A 17300-nucleotide genomic window follows, 5' to 3' on the forward strand; every position below is an offset into this window, starting at 1 on the left:
GTGGCCTTCTGTGATGGAGTGACGACATCAGTGAATGAGGAAAGAGCTACAGATGTCATCTATCTAGACTTCTGTAAGGCCTTTGACACGGTCCCCCACAACATCCTTCTCTCTAAATTGGAGAGATACGGATCTGATGTGTGGACTGTTCGGTGGATGAGGAATTGGTTGGAATGTCACGTCCAGAGGGTAGTGGTCAACAGCTCGTTGTCCACATGGAGATTAGTGATGAGTGGTGCCCCTCAGGGATCTGCATTGGCACCGGTACTGTTTGGTATCTTCATTAATTTTTGTAGTTGCTTTTTATAAAGCAAGCAAGTTCTGGTGATGAGAACTTTCCAGTTTCCAAAATGTAATATTATCTCCTAAATTAACTGTAACAAGTACAAAGGAATAATCTTATCCTGAGGAGGTTTGTATTATTTGTGTAAGTGCCAATATTTTTAACATTGAAGATAGTACTACACTTCAACTTCTTAGCCTTGATATCTAATCACAACTTAGCTCTACAATGCACTATATAAAGTTCTTCTAGTATTGTTTGAAACATAGAATAACCGCTGCAAGTACACGACAGCAGAAATGTGCTGGTAACGTAGGCTGTCTCTGTTTCTTCTGAATTGCTCAGCATGGATACCCAGATGTTTTGAATTGTAGCCATTTCTAAAAATGTCTCACTTATAGTTAAGTGTTACAGTTTTGCAAAGAAAAATTAGTTGGCTTGGTACCATATACCAAATGCAGACAAAAGAAAGGTTTCTGTTAACTTTTTCATCAAATCTAGTCTATTGGAGAAGCTGTCATCTAACACTACTGTCAACATGCAGGAGGAGAGGGTTCTCAGTTCAGATGGGATCACTCCTATCAACCTAAAAGCAATTCCCTTATCGATTAAAATGTGCAAAACTGGCTTCCAAATGTTTAGTTCTGTTGCTAAGTCTCGACAGAAGAGCACTGTACCTTCAGCAGCGCCATTCTGCAGCCATGGCATTTTTCCTAAAACCCTTGCAGAGAAAGAGGTTCTCCCCTCCCACTGTAAGCAGGGCTGATTCAGGAGACACTTACCTGCAAAGTGGCTGAGGGTTCTTGAAGATATGTTGTTCTGCAGCGCGGCTTGCTGGGAGTTGGTCAGCGAGGGCTCAGATATGGAGCTACCCAAGGTCCATTGCATGCACACATCTACAGGTCTACTTTGGGGTTGTTTAGTCTTGCTTCCTCTTAATGGTAACACCAAATCGTGCCAGAGACTGGCCTGGAAGGATGCACAATGTGTTTCTTATATCCATATAAATGGCTTTAAAAGCAACTGGAGCACTTCTGATGAGCCAGTGGAGAGAGCAGGCGCTGCTCCAACTCATCAGCAGAGGGCCATTGACTCTTTGTGGAGAAAGCAGAGCCCTGTGGTCTGATACACCATCTTTACTATGTGTATTGACGTGTATATCAATACTGTGAAAGCCCCCAAGCATTTGTAATGCACCTCATGTCTCTCTGAAAGGCATCTCTTAATCATTTTCTTACCTGATATCTGTGTAACTGTTCCCAAAGCAGTAACCTCCTTTTGCGGACCCGTTAGTTGGCAATGGGGAGACCATGTGCTTTGTGCGATGGAGCCCATCCGCTGCGTGAGCAGTCGCAAGAGAAATCTTCCTAATGACACGGCACAGCGCTTGCCAGCTGCTGCTATGGAGCGGGCTCCTTGCACTTCAGCATCAGTTTAGTTGGCTTCCGTTAGTGGATGTTTGGGTATCACCCCGGTAGCATGGCAAATGTCCCATCACAAAGTAAGCTACTTTACAGACTCCAAAAAATACTGTTTCTGCCCAGTCTGATATGACTTGAGTCTGTAGACAGTAGATTTGTAGTATATTGAAGATCCACTAATTAAAGTCATATTTCACTGTAACCTGAAAGTTTACATCTTAAGTGGAAATCCACAGGGAAAAATGTAAAAACTAGTGCTGCATTCTACATGTCCATCTCTTACTCCATCTTAGTGCCAGTGTTTTACATGAGCTTGTTAGCAGTCTCAGAGTTATGTCTCAAACCCTTTTCGCTATGACTTTAAACCAGCTGAACCCTCAAATTCAGCTGTAGGACACTCTAGGTATATGTACTCTAGGTAATTCTGAGGAGTGAAATTTCTTTATCTTCTGGAAACAATTTCTTTATGCTACGTGTGTTATGCCCACTAAAAGTACTCTTGGTAAATATTAAGAACTTTAGGGGACCATGACAAGGAATGTGTTCAGTTTGTTGTTACTCTTCAGTGAAACTTCATATTTACAATTTGATATAAGAGAGCAACTGAAGGTTGCGTGTGCTATGCGCTAAGCTTGTGTACACTCCATGTGCTGCATTTCATCTGTTGTGAACTTTACTTGGACACCTTCATGCTAGCCCAGCTACTGGTAGTGAAGGTACTGTTACAACATCATAATGACTTACTAAATCAAGTTGCATTAAGTGGCCAAGCATGACTTTTCAGGGTTTTTTTGTTCAGAGATGTCAAAGGTGGAGGTGTCTTCAAACCAGTTGTCTTTTATTCTATTTAAAGCTCTTGTTTGCTTCTGCTGTTCCTCCCTGAAAGACATTACCACGTGATTGATTTTGTCAAGATACTGCAGATATCGGTTCCCTCTTTCTTTTTTTTTGCATATAACAGAATGAAATGTAGAAAGGAGAAAAAAAAAAGAAAGAAAAAAAGAAGAAAAAGCTGAACTATTGTTATTTTAAAGATCTTCTCAATTAAGAAAATAGAGCTAAAATGAATCCATTCCATAAAAAAAAATCTGGGTGTATGTTTTGTGCAGGTTCCACAAAGGAATTGATTGAGAGCTGCTGTGGAGCTGGACAACAGTGGGCTGTAGACAACGGGGAGTGCACAGAAATCCCTGTAAGTGGAATGGATGGTGATATTTGCAGGTACGTAAGGCAAAATTGAGCATTTTAGATTAACAGAGTGGAGCCCTTTAGAAGAAATCAAACAATTGTACAATTCGTGGGATGTCCAGGAGGCTGGGAACTGTTCATTCATTGTATAAATTATTGGTAGGCTGGCAATGTGTCATGGCAAATTGGAAAGAAGGATTTCCCCCTCCCTTTCCCCAAAATCTAAGTTAAACAGCAGCCTTTTAAGATTTCTTTTCCTCTCTCCCATGAGCAGAGCACAATTTTTTTTTTCCCAGTTTTATGCGCATCTGTGGAGTCACAGATGAATAGAAGGGCAGAGTTTGTTTGCCATTTGGCAACTGCTAAATGCAATGATTATCCATATCATTAAATGATGTGTTTATTGTCCAGTATGAATAGCTGCTGTTTCTGATGTCTGTGTTCAGCTGGAGGGGGACCATAAGCTTTGATAATGCCGCTGGTATCAGTAGCATCTGGTGTGAGGGAGGGAGCCAGATTCAAACTGCTCAGCAAGAAAAGAAGAATGGGTGCGGAGTAACATGGACAGCATATTATGCTAGCTGCAACCCATCCCGTCTCTCTCGCCTCCCCCCTAGCCTGAAACAGGCCTTAGGGAGGGATGGAGGCAAAGTTATGAGACTCATATGGTGTAACATAAGCCAGATGGATTTCTCTAAGAAGAGAAGAGAGCGATCCGGAAGAGAGCGATCCCAACATTTTCAGCATTAAAAAAGTTTGACATAATCATTTTTATCAAAGTTAGTATCATTGCACCTTTCTGAAGTTACTGGGAGATTAAAATCCCCTCCACTGGGATCTGGCATGACAGAACTGACGCATACCAACTGTCTATGAAGTAAAGACAGATTAAAAAATTCCAGCCTTGGCCTAAGTAGGTGCAAATCCAATACATTAATGAGTTGCACCTGCACATCTGAGGCTGGGTTCAGATGAAAAAGCCAGACCTAAATGTTTCAGTCCCTGTGAATCTATCAGGATTTAAAAGAATAAGAGATAAGGGGTTCAGTTGTTTTACTTTCAGAATTTCAGTTGTATCCCTGTTTTAAAGACTTAAAATCACCTGTAAATATTCTGTCTAAAGAAAACATTTGATGTAAAAAGTATTCAAATCCGTGGCCTCAGAACCTTCAAAGCGTAGATGGAAACATACCGCTCCCGTTGGGTGATGTGCCAGCGTGCCATGCTGGTCACCATGCACATATCCACACCTGCAGTGCACCATCTTTTGTGCCCAAACGCCTGCAAGTAATATAATCTCCAAAGAGGCTGCCAGTAACTCCACTCAGTATGCAGAGATTTTTAAAAGTGTAAGATAGATACTAATTGTAAAAATTAGTTACTGTCCTGCCAGGATAGTTGTCTATAAATACTTGGGTTTCACAAGGGACCGTCAGTGCACTGAAGGATCAGTTTTTTCAGCTGAAACAAATGAGTGAAGCATCCCCTGTGTCTGCTGAGGCTGTAGATTGTTTATATAGAGGTTGCAGATTGAGGTGCCAGCTGTTTCTAAATGCCATTTTTGGGGTTTTCAAGTGGCAAAAACTTAAATGTTAAAGCTACTCGTTGATGTATCTCAATGTCTCCGGACAATTTATATTCACGTACCAATTTGGTGTAACTCTGTGTAATGACCAACAACACCAACTGCAGGATGGGAAATGTATTAATTGAGGTGATCAAGGTCAAGATGACCCTTTAGAAATACACAGATTAGGATTCCATGGAGCGTGGGTGCAGACAGACAGTGGCGAGTGATGTGTGAAATGTGATGTCCCACCCTTGGAACAAGGTAATGTCTTGCTTAGCCAGGGACACAATGATGCTTATTTGATCTGACCAAGAGTTATATGCCAAACCCCACCACATTGCAGTATAAATTTTCCCATCTTTTTCATTTCTCCAGGCCTCTTAAATGTCATACAGTAAAACAAGTCTTGCTTATCTGAATTCTATTTTAAATGCAATTTGTTTCCTTTGATGGTACAGACACAATGGTACTGTTAAGAAACAATAGCAGGTTACCTAGAAATGACTTCTACAACAGAGGAGTTTGCTGCAGCTGGGACTACCTAAAAGAGATCACGTGTAGCAACTAGATGAACGAACTTAAAATAAAGCAAGTTACAGGAAATCTTCAGATAGTGAATTGATAGTCAGATGTAAAAATACTCCCAGAGCTGATACCACTGGCTGTATCAGAAATAGCATGTTAGGCTAGATGAAATCTCATCTGACCCAGTCTAGTAGTTTTTATCTCATAATTGAAATGTGTTTTATCATAATAGAGCAGTGTTTATCCGGGTGGCATTTACATCAGCTGTTCTAGTATGAATCCTGCTTTTTGCTGACACTGTATCCTAATTAGAGACTGACATCAGTTTAATATATGGACGTCATTTCACTGATCTTAACTCATAAACTCTTTCCCTAAAGCAGAAATGTTCTGAGTCTTCTTTGAACCAACAACTCATTTATCTGGTCTGCTAAGAGTAGGTTTGTGAAGAAGAAACGAGAGTGTGGTTAACGCTGTTTGTTGCCAATTCATTTTCTTGTAATAGAGTAGCTGAAACTTAGCAATGCTGACAGTTAAAAAAATACTAAAATAAAAAATGGCCAGTGATACTCCACTGCCTCACACAATACTGTTTCTACAGTGTATTTCATACATGAAAGGAATTTCTCATGGCTGAACGTCACATTTCAGAACATGAATCTGTAGAGATTTCAGTGTTTTAATACAACAAACACTTTGCACATATAAAGTGCTGCTTGTAGCATTTTGTCATTTCTACAAATGATAATAACTTTGTTAGTTTTTTTTTAAATTTTTAAATGAAATTTTGGATGTCCTATGTAAGCAATAATAGTTTAATTACTGGTACTTTAATATGTTTGGGTAATAACCATTCATTGCTCAAAAAATTGTGTTTCTCCAGTTGGCAGTTAATACCGGATTAGAAAACTAACTTCTTTGAAAGCAAAGCACATGGAAGAGGTAATCCCCTTCCTGTAATCAAACACAAACCACTGTTTCCTGCTTACACAACAAGCCATTGGTATCGGGAAAGCGGCTGTCACTGCCTGGTTTCTACTGGAATAAGAGACATCCCTTTCCTTTTTTTTTTTTTTTTATTTTAATTGAAGCATTAGGGTGAAAGCTGTGAGCTGGAAATACATTTTTCTCAGGAAAGAAAAGGGTTTTTTTCCTAGGACAACTGTATTTTTTTTGCAGTAATAATGGTATCTGACTGACAAAAGTTGTTTGCTTTGCAAATAATTCTGTTGCGGGAGAATTGCTTCGCTGTGAGGCACTGGCTGCTCAAATGCATCACCCTCCCATTCGTCGTTGCCGGGGTGCCCCGTAAGGCAGTGTGCCCTGTGACAATGCAGCAGCAAAAGATAGTTAGACATCGAGGTTATTCTTGGAAAAAGATAAACTTTGCTTAATTCCTGCATGCCACCAAATCTGTCCAGAACAGAAATTTACTCTTGTTCATAACATATTATTTCATCTGGGTTTTAACGGGTTCGTCTGTGTCACAAATGCCCAGTCTACAGGTCACGTACTCAACATAACCCCCTCCGGAGAATCCTTGTGGCCTGCAGCTCTCAGTCCTCCCCCTTCCCCATCACAGGGGCCCTTCCCTTGCCCGCGACCAGACACGCAGCCCTCCCGGGGCGCTGCAGGTCTCCGTGCTGCCTGGGTTGAGAGCCAGGCTCATGGAGTAAAGCCAAGGGAACGATGTGGTTTTGTCTGCCCTTTTACTTATGAGAGAAGCAGGTACCTCTTTGAAGGGGTGGGGGGAGAAATCCACTCGGAACTTAATAAAATACTCTTCCCTACTATTTTAATTTCAATAAAGAAGTATTAAATTTCATTTAGGAATTTGCCGTTTAGATTTTAATCATTTTAACCTTCAGTACGTCTTGTTAAAATGTTTGATTTGAAGAGCCATAGAGAGAAAATGTACATTCCCAAAGTACTTCATATACCGTCAAGTCACCCATAACCTTCTCTTTGATAAATGAAGTTAGAGGAAAGCTTAAATTCTGGGTTACAATCTGCGGGGCTATAAAGAAGAGTTTATAGGGGTTTTGTGATGTGGCCCTTCCCGTAAGTCCTGCCCAGAGCTTCAGTCCTCTGGTTGGTGAAGAAGTAAGTGTGTACAGGTGCGTTTCCCTTTCCCCGCTTTTCAAGGAAAAAGGGTTCTGTCTGTTTTCTGTTTCTGAAACCTTCTGAAGACTTCCGAGAAGCAAAACGTGGGGAAGAGGGACTGTTGCACAAGTATAGGTGAGCTGTGAGGGGGATATTGATGACCAGACTTTGAGAGACAGTGACCTAAACACAAAGCTTCTTGAGCATTTATCAGTACATCTTTTTATTACAAATGAGAAAAAAAGGTATCCTGCAAAGGTCAGTGGTACTGTCTGTATTATACTGGTATTGACACACATGCAGGGAGAGACTAAATCTGTGGAATGTATGGTGAATGCAATAGGTCTGAGGTTTTTTTGCATCCCATCTTGAAGTCTTCTTGATGTCAGTGAACGCTTGACCTCCATGATCCTTTGCAGAATTGCCCAGAAGCAGTGCTGCGTCTCCACCGTGAAGGAGAACAGCTGCCTGGCTGGCATGATTGCTGCAAAGGAAGGAGATGCCTGCGGACCAGAGGAAAGCGATCCCTGTGGAGGGTCACCATATAAGGTAAGTTGCTCTGATGCTTCTATAGGTTTTGTTCTGAATAGGAAGTGTCCTCATTTCCTGCATTTAGCAGTAATTTCTTCCTACGTTATTATGGAGCACAGAAAATGATAAAGTTGCAGGAATGTGGCAGGGAAATTACGCTGTTTGCGTTCAGGTTTCAATTGCCTGGTGATGCAGCTCCTTTTAAATCTCAGTAATGTTGTTTTGAATTATTTCCATTTCCATTTTTAAGATTTAACTTGCTGTATTACTTTTGCTTCTTCACTTTGGAAGTAGCTGAAAAGACCATTTTAGTTTTTATATCTGTGGTGTAGAAGAATTTAGAAAATGCCAGGGCAAAACGGAATTGAAGGTATAATCGAAAACCCATTACTGAACGGTTTGCTTGGCTACAGTATTGAATTGCAGCCTCATTTCTCAGTTAAACAAAACGATGGACTAGAGGAACAAGCATTTTAGATGATGATGGAAGCTTTTGTTCATAAATAAAGGCAGACCATTAACAAATGGTTCAAATCACGAGCCACAGCCTCGGCTTATATAAATGAGATTTGCTTTATGAGAATCAGTGGAGCCAAACCAATTTAAACCAGTTTGAAGATTCAGCATCTTGCTTGCTTGCTTGTCTTGTTTTTAGCAGAAGGGTGCATTTCAGAATTCATTTCACTCTGATAATAATTTACATAGCTATATCTAAGCTTAAGTGCAGTTTCCGTTGTCTCAGCAGGAAACTGATTAGTTCTGTCTGGTCTTATACATAGGCGATTCTTGCAGATAATTGTTCGCTAGAAAAGCAAAACACATGGGCATCTACTGCGGAGTTTTAAGTTTAATTAGCTATGCCAATTTGTCATTTTCAGAACTATTATTTACTTGTGTCTGAAGTCTACCATTAGAATAAAAAGAGAATTTGTGCATTTGGGAGAAGACTATTTCTGAAGTGTGACAGAATTATTATTTTTAGGTTTTCACCATGGGTCTTTTGCATGCCAGAGCGAGCACGAGCCGTAGAGTAAGCCTTATCGCACGTGCCATTCCTCAGAAAGAAGTGGAGAGGGAAAACTTCATCATTCCTGCCTGAACTGAAACAAGTTACGAAATAGTCTCTTGGAATAGCCCCTCATGCCAGTTCCAATGGAATGTGTTCCTTCAAGAGAAACCATCTGAAGTGGTAAAAATTATTGAAGGAACAGCTTTGCCCTCCTCTTTAGCTCCTCTAGCTCTTTAGTCATTGCAGCTACTGGTTGAAAAAAAATAGTAAAAATTAATAAATATTGAGACTGTTGAGACTTTAAGAAAGGCTTTCGAATTTTGTTATAATTAAACAGTGTTTCAGAGGTGACCTTGCAGAAAATGCTGACTGTGCATAGCGGTGTTTCCCCTGATCCACTCCGCTATTAGTGACTGCTGTGTCTGGGTGTCATAAATCAAAGAAGTTTGTCTGGAATGTGGAAAGATAAATTTTTTGCCCCAAAGACTTTGGAAGATGTTTACGCTGTCCTGCCAAAGCCAAGGTTTTTACTTCCAGGTAATAAACGTGCAAGTCGTCTTCAGGCATTTTAGATGTGGGGTCCTTACTTTTGCTCCAAGATGAATGCAACAGGGCCAGTTTTTTAGACCCAGGTATTCAGCTTGTGCTCAATACAACTTAATCTTAGGCTGCTTTTAATTGTTATTTACTCTAATACAAAAAGCACGTGCTTAGGGACTTTTTCCTAGTGCAAGGAGATGCCTGCATGGTAAATCCAATTATGCTGGATTCCAGCAAAGATCTTTTTGAGAGCAGCATAGAAAGTTGTGAGTCAAGCAGTGGTTTTCAAGGTATGTTTCTTGGTTGCAGTGTAAAAATAGTCGTATTTATTATTAAATCAGTTGTAGAATTCTGGTGAAGTTCAAAAGGTAGCTAGTAGCAGATCAAGACATTCAAGTTCTTGCATTTTAGAAGGAACTTTTTGACGAACAAGTTTTTCCACTGGAAAATGAGACACTTGTATTCATCTGGAAAATACTTGAACCCAAAAGTATATGACTGATTTAATACCCTCTGTGATGCCTACACATGGGATAAGTTGTGAATCAAAACTATGATGGAAAAAGCCATATTCTTCAAAGCAAATATTCCAGTATTTTACAATACTTTGGTAAAAACATGTATCATCCTTAACTTCTTTTATTTTGCATATTGAAGCTGAAAAAAATGTATCCAAACTAAAAATATTTACAGAAAGAATTTTCAGTTGGTAAAATTTTGAATTTGGGGATTCTGGATTTGGGGATGATGAAAGAAGGATTTTTCTCTTTTCTAGCATGACCAGTTAGATTTTTTTTTTTTAAATAATTATTTTGAAAAGATGATTTCACGCATTTAGTATCAAAAATAATTCAGCATCTTCAGGAACTGTACTGTAAATTTTTCACAAACGTGTATTTGGTCATGTAAAGGCAACTCTTTATGACTGTGCATATTTGCAGATTTGAATAAAGTCTACTATTTATAATGTTTGGGGATTTTTTCAGATTAGAAGGCGGAGACATAAAACAAGAGGTGTAGTCATAGGTACTGGGCTGAACCCGCAAGAGATACATATTGCATGGAAAATGCTCACGAAGCTCTAAAGCTACACTGTTTGAATCTTGAAAAAAGTGAGCCAGAAGAAGAGTTTCTGCAGGCTGAGCTGTTAGCGGGCAAGTTTCCCTGTCTCTGTAGCGGAGACAGACTCAGGTTTAATGTGAGTGCCCATCTAGGATTGCTAATCATGAAATGTGACTCCTTGCCATCGCCATGCTGCGTCCAGCCCTTACAACACTGCTGCTCTTATTTGCTGTCCTCAGGCCAGAGATCCCTCTCCTGGGAAGTGGGGGCTTAGTTCAGTTTCTTCTGTTCCGTCCTTGGACTTTCCATTGACACAGCTAACCAGCGCCAGTCTGAATTACGACCTTCATCTTATGTGTCTGATGCCTTTCATAGACTGAATGTTTGAATGGACTGAAATCGCTTCTCTTGGTTCAGGGGCTGTTTCACTGTAGCTGCAAACTGTAGATGAGTGCTGCTGGGCTGGATGTCTTGACTATCAAAGGAGTTGCAGAGGGAAAGAGACTGCATTTTATAACTCTTCTGTCAGTGAAAGCATCTAAATATGTGTATATATATATATATATATATATATCAGGGATGTCAGGACACTTGCATTTAAATCAGACAGGCATCTTCAATTCATATATGGCCCCTGTGTGTCTGTGTAGCAGAAACTTACAACTCCTCAGCTTCCATGCTTGATTAGGTACCCACTGTGCTTTTTGAATTTGGTATATTTTTATCTGATGTATTTTTGTGGCCTGTGGAATAGATTGGTATGTGACTGCGTAAAGCACAAGATGTTTTTTTGTCTGGCACCTGCAGCAGAGGAAACTGCAGGAGACACTGCATTTCAGGGATGCCCCAGTGCATCAACCTGTCAGTGAAGCTGCTGCTTAGATGCACTCAGGAAAGAAAAGGCAGGCAAAGAGCTCATAAAATATACTCTGGCCTTTCTCTAGGTGCTGTCTCAGTGGGATGCTGTCCAGGGCAGTCAGGTAATTAAAGGTCATAGTAGGCTTGCAGGGCAGTGGGGCACAGAGGAAAGAGTCGTTACTGACATACTGACAGAACTCGGATGCTGCTGCTGATCTTCATGTCCATGCAAGATATTTACAATTCCATTCACATTGCTTCAAAAAACTAACCGTTTTTTAAGATCTAATGCAAAGAGGTATAGATCTGTATTATTTTGTTTATAATATACTATATACAAAGCAATGGCTCCTTATAGAAAGAGGTGGTCTGCGGCACCGCTGCTTCCTTGCACGTGAAGTTGCTGAAATCATTGCCACAGCGAGACTTCATGTTTGGCCGGGGTGCAGTTGACCCATTTGTGCAGGATGGTAAAACCAAGCACAAGTAAAGCTTTGATGTTTGCAACTGTCTAAACCCTAAGTGCTTTTTCCAGATGCTCCACTGTTAAAGAAAGTGTAGATCAGCTCTAGGTGTGTGTGAGGGCTCATCCCTGAAGCGGACTATTAAATCCTTGTTACTGATAGTCGTCTTCTTTTGCAGCAATGCTGTGATTGCTGTAATCTGGGCCTGCGATTAAGGAGTGAGGGGAAAACCTGTGAGTCCAACATAAATCTGGGCTACCCCTGCAGTCATGTGATGCTGTCCTGCTGTGAAGGGGGAGATCACTTTATCCATCCAGAAATAAAAAGGCATCCTGAACCTTTGCCAACAGTGACGCCTGAGAAGGGTAAGTGTCCATTTATGATTTGAAGGCATTGCAGATAAGGTCTCTGTCTCACACAGTTACACAGGCCAGTGCTGGAAGAGTAATGCTGCAGGAGCACAGTTGCCTCCCCTCTCAGATCAAATATAGATTCTCTTGTTCTTAAATAAGTTTTGAAAAAGAAACAAATGTGTAGGTGTTTCTGATCCTCAAAACATATCTTCTTTAGTAGTTTGGGGTTTGTTTTTTTTCTTCCCCCCTTAGTCACATAGTGCAGAGACCCGCTGTTAGCCCTTGGTAAGAAGCAAAGGTGACGCTTGCTATTATCTTTTAGCAGAAGCAATCCTGAAAGATTCTGCATAAAGCAAATGATGAGTACTTTCCGGCCAAAGTAGTCCCATGGATTATGATACCAATGAAACATCCTGCGAATAGATTTCCTATTGTACTGCTGAACATCACAGCAGTTTTCTCACGGCACGCTCTGGAGAAGCCCCAGAGCCCTGCAAGTTTGCTTTTACTCTTTCAACATAGGAACATAGTGATGCTGAAGAGCTATGTCAAATCCCTGCAGCCAAAGAGGCATGACAAAGGGAGCGTGACAAATCTGGAGCTTGGACAGCTATGCTTCCTCCCTTGGCCCAAGGTCGTGCTATTTCCAGCATCGTTCTGTAGCCACCTGTCATGCATGAGTTGTATGGTAACCTCCTGCATATGCTGGGGTTCAATTTTCGTCCATTCTCTTCTCGTGAACTAAACGTGTGTTTTCTCTTGCCAACAAATGCAAGGGTTTATTTTGACCAAGCTGAGATCTCACTGACGAAGGGAGTTTGCATGTATGTGTTTACAAAAAGCTGACTGAGAAACTCACTGAACAATTCGTTTTCATGTCACAGAAAGTCTTGTCAAACTTGGTCAGGAAATGAGAAGGATAGCGCTTTTGCCAGTGGTTAAAAGCAGTAGGTAGGATAGCCATGTTGCTATTAAGTGCATCCCAGGATGCTTGTAATGCTAGCTACAGAAGTAGCCAATAAATTAATAGTGGTGTTGAAAAGAGTTTCCAAACCAACTGCATAAGTTTTTCTCCTGAAATTAGAAATTCAGTGGGGCCAATTTCAGATGGACCTTTAATGTGATACCTTAATTCAAATAACAATAGAGATGGTGTTAGTAGTCAGTGTGAAAGGTGAGCTGGTGACCTCCCAGGGTCACCCTGTTTCTCAGTGGCTCCTGTGAAATGTCTGTTCCTCCTCCAGCCTCATGAAAGGAAGTGGTGGACCTTCAGCACAACTGTCTTATCTTCAGGATGGGTTCATTTGCTCTTTTCCTTGGAGCAACTGGTTTGGGTAGACTTGACTGTATCTGGACTTTGCGTGATCAAATGCTCCATACTGTACTGTCCTGATGCTAAAACACCTGGTAGAGAACCAGCAAGTGTTGTTCTGTTGTAGTTTCAGAGACGGAAGATCACAATGAAGCTTTGTCCATCAGTAATGAAGCTGAACTGTCAAATAACTTACCTGGAGATGACCTGGATGAATGTCTTATCTATGGCGGGGAGCTCTGTCAGCATTTGTGTATAAACACCGTGGGGTCCTACAAGTGTTCCTGTTTTCCAGAATTCATTTTGCAAGATGATGGGACCAGCTGCTCTCCAGGTGAGAAAATGGGAAGGAAACATCACGAATGGTGGTGTCTTTGTGCCACCTGCATTGATCTACCAAGCTTTTCTGTAGTTTCGCTGTAGTTTCTGTGTGGTTTTCTTTATGGGTGTTGATGCATGGATATTTTCTGTAGAAATTGGACAGGTTCATAATGTAAAGAAAAAGAACCATTTAGGAGACTTGATTATGCCTTATTTTTGTGTATCAGTGGCGTGAGATCAGGGTGGTATTTAATAGGTTCAAATCAAGACTGTTTCACTTTTCAGAAGAGGATTTGTAAAGTTTGTTAATGAAATACCCTTTCTTAGAGTCATTTTGTATTTCACAGTTAGCTTTCCTTTAGATAAACTTTCCTCAGTTCAGACAGACAGCATTACTTCCTGAACTTTGATTTTTATCTCAATTCATTAACGTCTTTCAGTCAGACAAAATCTAAATATATCTAGTGTGGTGGAAGTCTTGAAAAGAAAGTCTATTGTGTTGTAATTGTTTTGATGTCTGGAGTTCTCCAATGGCAAGATTTCAAATCAGATAAACCGAAAAGTTGAAACTTTATATTGGTTACGAGTGCTTTCAGTTATTTAACAAGCAAAATAAGTGTTGCCATCCCATGACAAAATTCCTTAGACTTCAAATACTTTCTGCCAAAGCCAAACAATGAGCATTCATTATGTCATTCTTCTCAACATGATGTTACAGCGCTTACATCAATAATGTGTTTGACAGTGTTTCTGCGGCAGCTGTCTGCTCTGTTGTTTATATTAAAATTCTGGGGAAGGAACCTAATCCAAAAGAGGCAAAGAAAATGGTTCTTAGTTTAGCACTGCAAAATTTGGCTTGATTGCTCACCTGGAGCATATGTGTGGTTTTGTTTTGCTTCGCTTTACTTCTCCCACTCCTACCTCCGTTGAAGTGCAGATTTGGGTTAATATGTCTTGTATCTGGGTAGTCGGTATTCTTGGCAGATCCACAAGACTGCAGCGTTTACGGCTGTGCCAAGAGGTGTAGAGGGATTTGCAGAGCTCAGTTGAGGCAGAGGATTGCGGTGAGGGTACGGGACCGTGAGACATCCGAGACACATAGGAAGAGTGAGGCGAGGAAGGATTGCTGCTGTCATTCTGGAGTCCTGGGTCAAATGAAAGGCTGGGCAGGGGAGGCGGCGGGGCAGGGCACCGCACTCCACTTGGCTAAACGCGTGCGCTCTACCTGGCAACGTAGCACAGTGGCCTTTTATTTCTCATTTTTCCTCTGAGTTTGCGCACATCTCTGTCATGTGGTCTGTGCATGGAGACCCACACCAGACAGTTTTAAATCTCATACTGTTGGTAATTTTTACTCCTGTGATTAGATGTAATGCTTTTGGTTTTGGGTCTGTCCCAGTACGTTTCCTGCTCTTTGCTGGACTGTGAATGTTTTTGTATTTAATTTTCTTTTTTTAAACACTTTTTCCTGATGCTTGGAAGAAGTGATGTTCTTGCAGTGGCTCTGTAAGGCAAGGAGAAGGCATACATTGGTGAAACTTCAAAAGCTTCTTCTCACTTCTCTGCTCTTGTTCTGGGGAAATCAGTCAGGATATGCCACAAGCAGGTGTCTTGTATTTGCCTCTGTGTCGTAGCCCACTGTATGTCTGTGATTTCATTTTCTTGATTTTTTTTTTTTTTTTTAATGAAATCGCTCTTCCCCAAACCTGTATTGCAATCACAATTTGTCATTTAATCTTGTCATTGTTTGGTGGCTCACACTTTTGTTCCAGGTGACACTTAAATCAATAGGAAAAGGACACAACCCTCTTAAGGAAGGATTTAGGCTTCTGTTTTGATGATACGGATAAACTGGATTACTCTCATGGATGTAACTTGTTTTTTTAAACTATTCTGAAACCTTTAACATTACTGCTTGTTGAAAATCTTAATGACAGATAGCAGCTGTCATCTTTTCCACTTGGTTGTGTAAAAGTCATTCCAGAGTATCCTGTGCTTGTAAAGGTGAGCGTCTGCTTTTCATCTATGTTGAAATAGGATGTACAGAATAAGTTTAAAGACTTGTTTTGGGTTCTGCTTTTTTTTTGTCATACACCAAATGAAAGACAGCCACTGTCTTTACAATATGCCAGCATTTAAAAAAAGAAAATTAACACTTTGATTCATTAGGTGTTGCAGTATTTTACTGCACAGAAGTTATTTTCAGCCAGGCTCCCTGATCTGTATCTGTGACGTTTGTGAGCATCTCCATTAGCATGCAGCACTCTGCGTGTGTGCTCTTGGATGGTTGTTCATTACAAACAGATGGCAGCTTCCAAAACTGACTATTCACCTCTGTGCACAGACAGTTGTCCAGGTCACCAAAATGTTTCCTCCTACAAACTGTGATGGAGTGGGATGAATGGGACCAGGACCCTTGCGGTGGGGTGCCCGGTGGAGATGATGCTGTCCCTGATCCATCTCTGTCCCCCTTGCCTTACAGATCCTGACAGAGGACAGGTGACAAGGCTGGAAGCAGAACCCACCATCCCTCCAGCAGCCTCTCCTTCTCAGCCTCTTCTCATCGTGTCGTTACAAGAAGAACAGGATAAGTGTAAAGGTATGTTGGAGGTGTAAACTACCTGTGAGGATGAACGAGGAACGTTCAGAGAGCCTGAATAAAATTCCACATGTCCCTCCTCCAATCTGATTTCAGCGCACATCCTTAATTTGTTACCTCTGGCGTAAGGCTGAGGAATTGTCAGGGGAAACCTGAGGAAGTAATTTGAGGCTATACTCTGACTTCAGGGTTATTACACACCTGCTATTTAGTTTAAGGTAAGCAGTGCAGCTGTGCAGCATAACGTGGACAATACAGGTAGGAGTGGTGTAGGCATGTTTCTGTGTAATAGGAGGGTTGTAAGTAGTGATTAGGGCTGTCTGGGCAGATTGTTTACAAACTGCATTCCCCATTGCCTAAACTGGGATTAGATTTGGATGACCTGGAGGTTTGTAACTTCAGCCGATCTGTGTTGTGAATGCTAATGTATTTTGCAATTTTGCAATTTTGCTTTGTATAGATAACGGGCCCTGCAAGCACATCTGCAATACTGTGGAAGGAAATGTTGTATGCTCTTGTTTGTCTGGATATACTATCATGGCTGATGGGATTTCTTGTGAAGGTAAGTGGTTCAGGTTCACCACAGAGACATGGTTAAAACACTTTTATATAGATCGCATTGATCTCATACCCCTAGGTGTTTCTCTAAGGGTTCTTTATTTTCAGTATTGTGAATTGCAAGTGTCAGTACAGAGACCACTTGCCAGGAGGAATACCAGATCTGCTTCACAGATAACTCCTGAAGCACATCTATCCAGTGTGCCTATTACCTGGGGACTTCAGGTGACGGCGAGCCTGGATTTGTACCTTTTTCTCTGACATTCCAGGCTTTTTTTTCAGCCCTTTCAGTTTCTCTTCCCGCTACCGTTCCTCCCCAGTCTACTCAACTATGGATGTGCAGCTTTCCTTCCTGAGAATGGGAGCAGCTAGCAGGACATGGGCATATTTGCCGTCCTGAGGAACCCCCTCAGAGCTACAGCTCTGCCATGTCACCTTTTTTGTTTGGTTTTATTTCTTCTTGCCTTGAAAACCTGAATTCATTGAAGCTTCACTGCTATGAAGAATGTGCCGTTGTGAGCTTGTCCAGCTCCGTGGATTTCACTTGACACTGAAGCTCAGGCCTACATGATGATGAACAATGAATTCCAAACTGCATCATGA

At 41.1% G+C, this 17300-nt stretch overlaps 1 protein-coding gene across 1 annotated transcript in view; it reads left to right on the top strand.

The window, feature by feature from the left end:
- FBLN2 (fibulin 2) overlaps window positions 1-17300 on the top strand; it is a gene marked incomplete at its 5' end in the record, with an annotated part of 79818 nt that overhangs the window by 41123 nt on the left and 21395 nt on the right. Inside the window, 6 exons of the mRNA XM_082487551.1 lie at window positions 2814-2925; window positions 7510-7639; window positions 11733-11919; window positions 13347-13553; window positions 16023-16139; window positions 16600-16701. Coding sequence (XP_082343677.1) covers window positions 2814-2925; window positions 7510-7639; window positions 11733-11919; window positions 13347-13553; window positions 16023-16139; window positions 16600-16701 — 855 coding nt within the window. The remainder of the gene's footprint in view (window positions 1-2813; window positions 2926-7509; window positions 7640-11732; window positions 11920-13346; window positions 13554-16022; window positions 16140-16599; window positions 16702-17300) is intronic.

Source organism: Vanellus vanellus (assembly GCF_965231255.1).
Source record: "Vanellus vanellus genome assembly, chromosome: 9".
Classification (NCBI taxonomy): Eukaryota; Metazoa; Chordata; class Aves; order Charadriiformes; family Charadriidae; genus Vanellus; species Vanellus vanellus.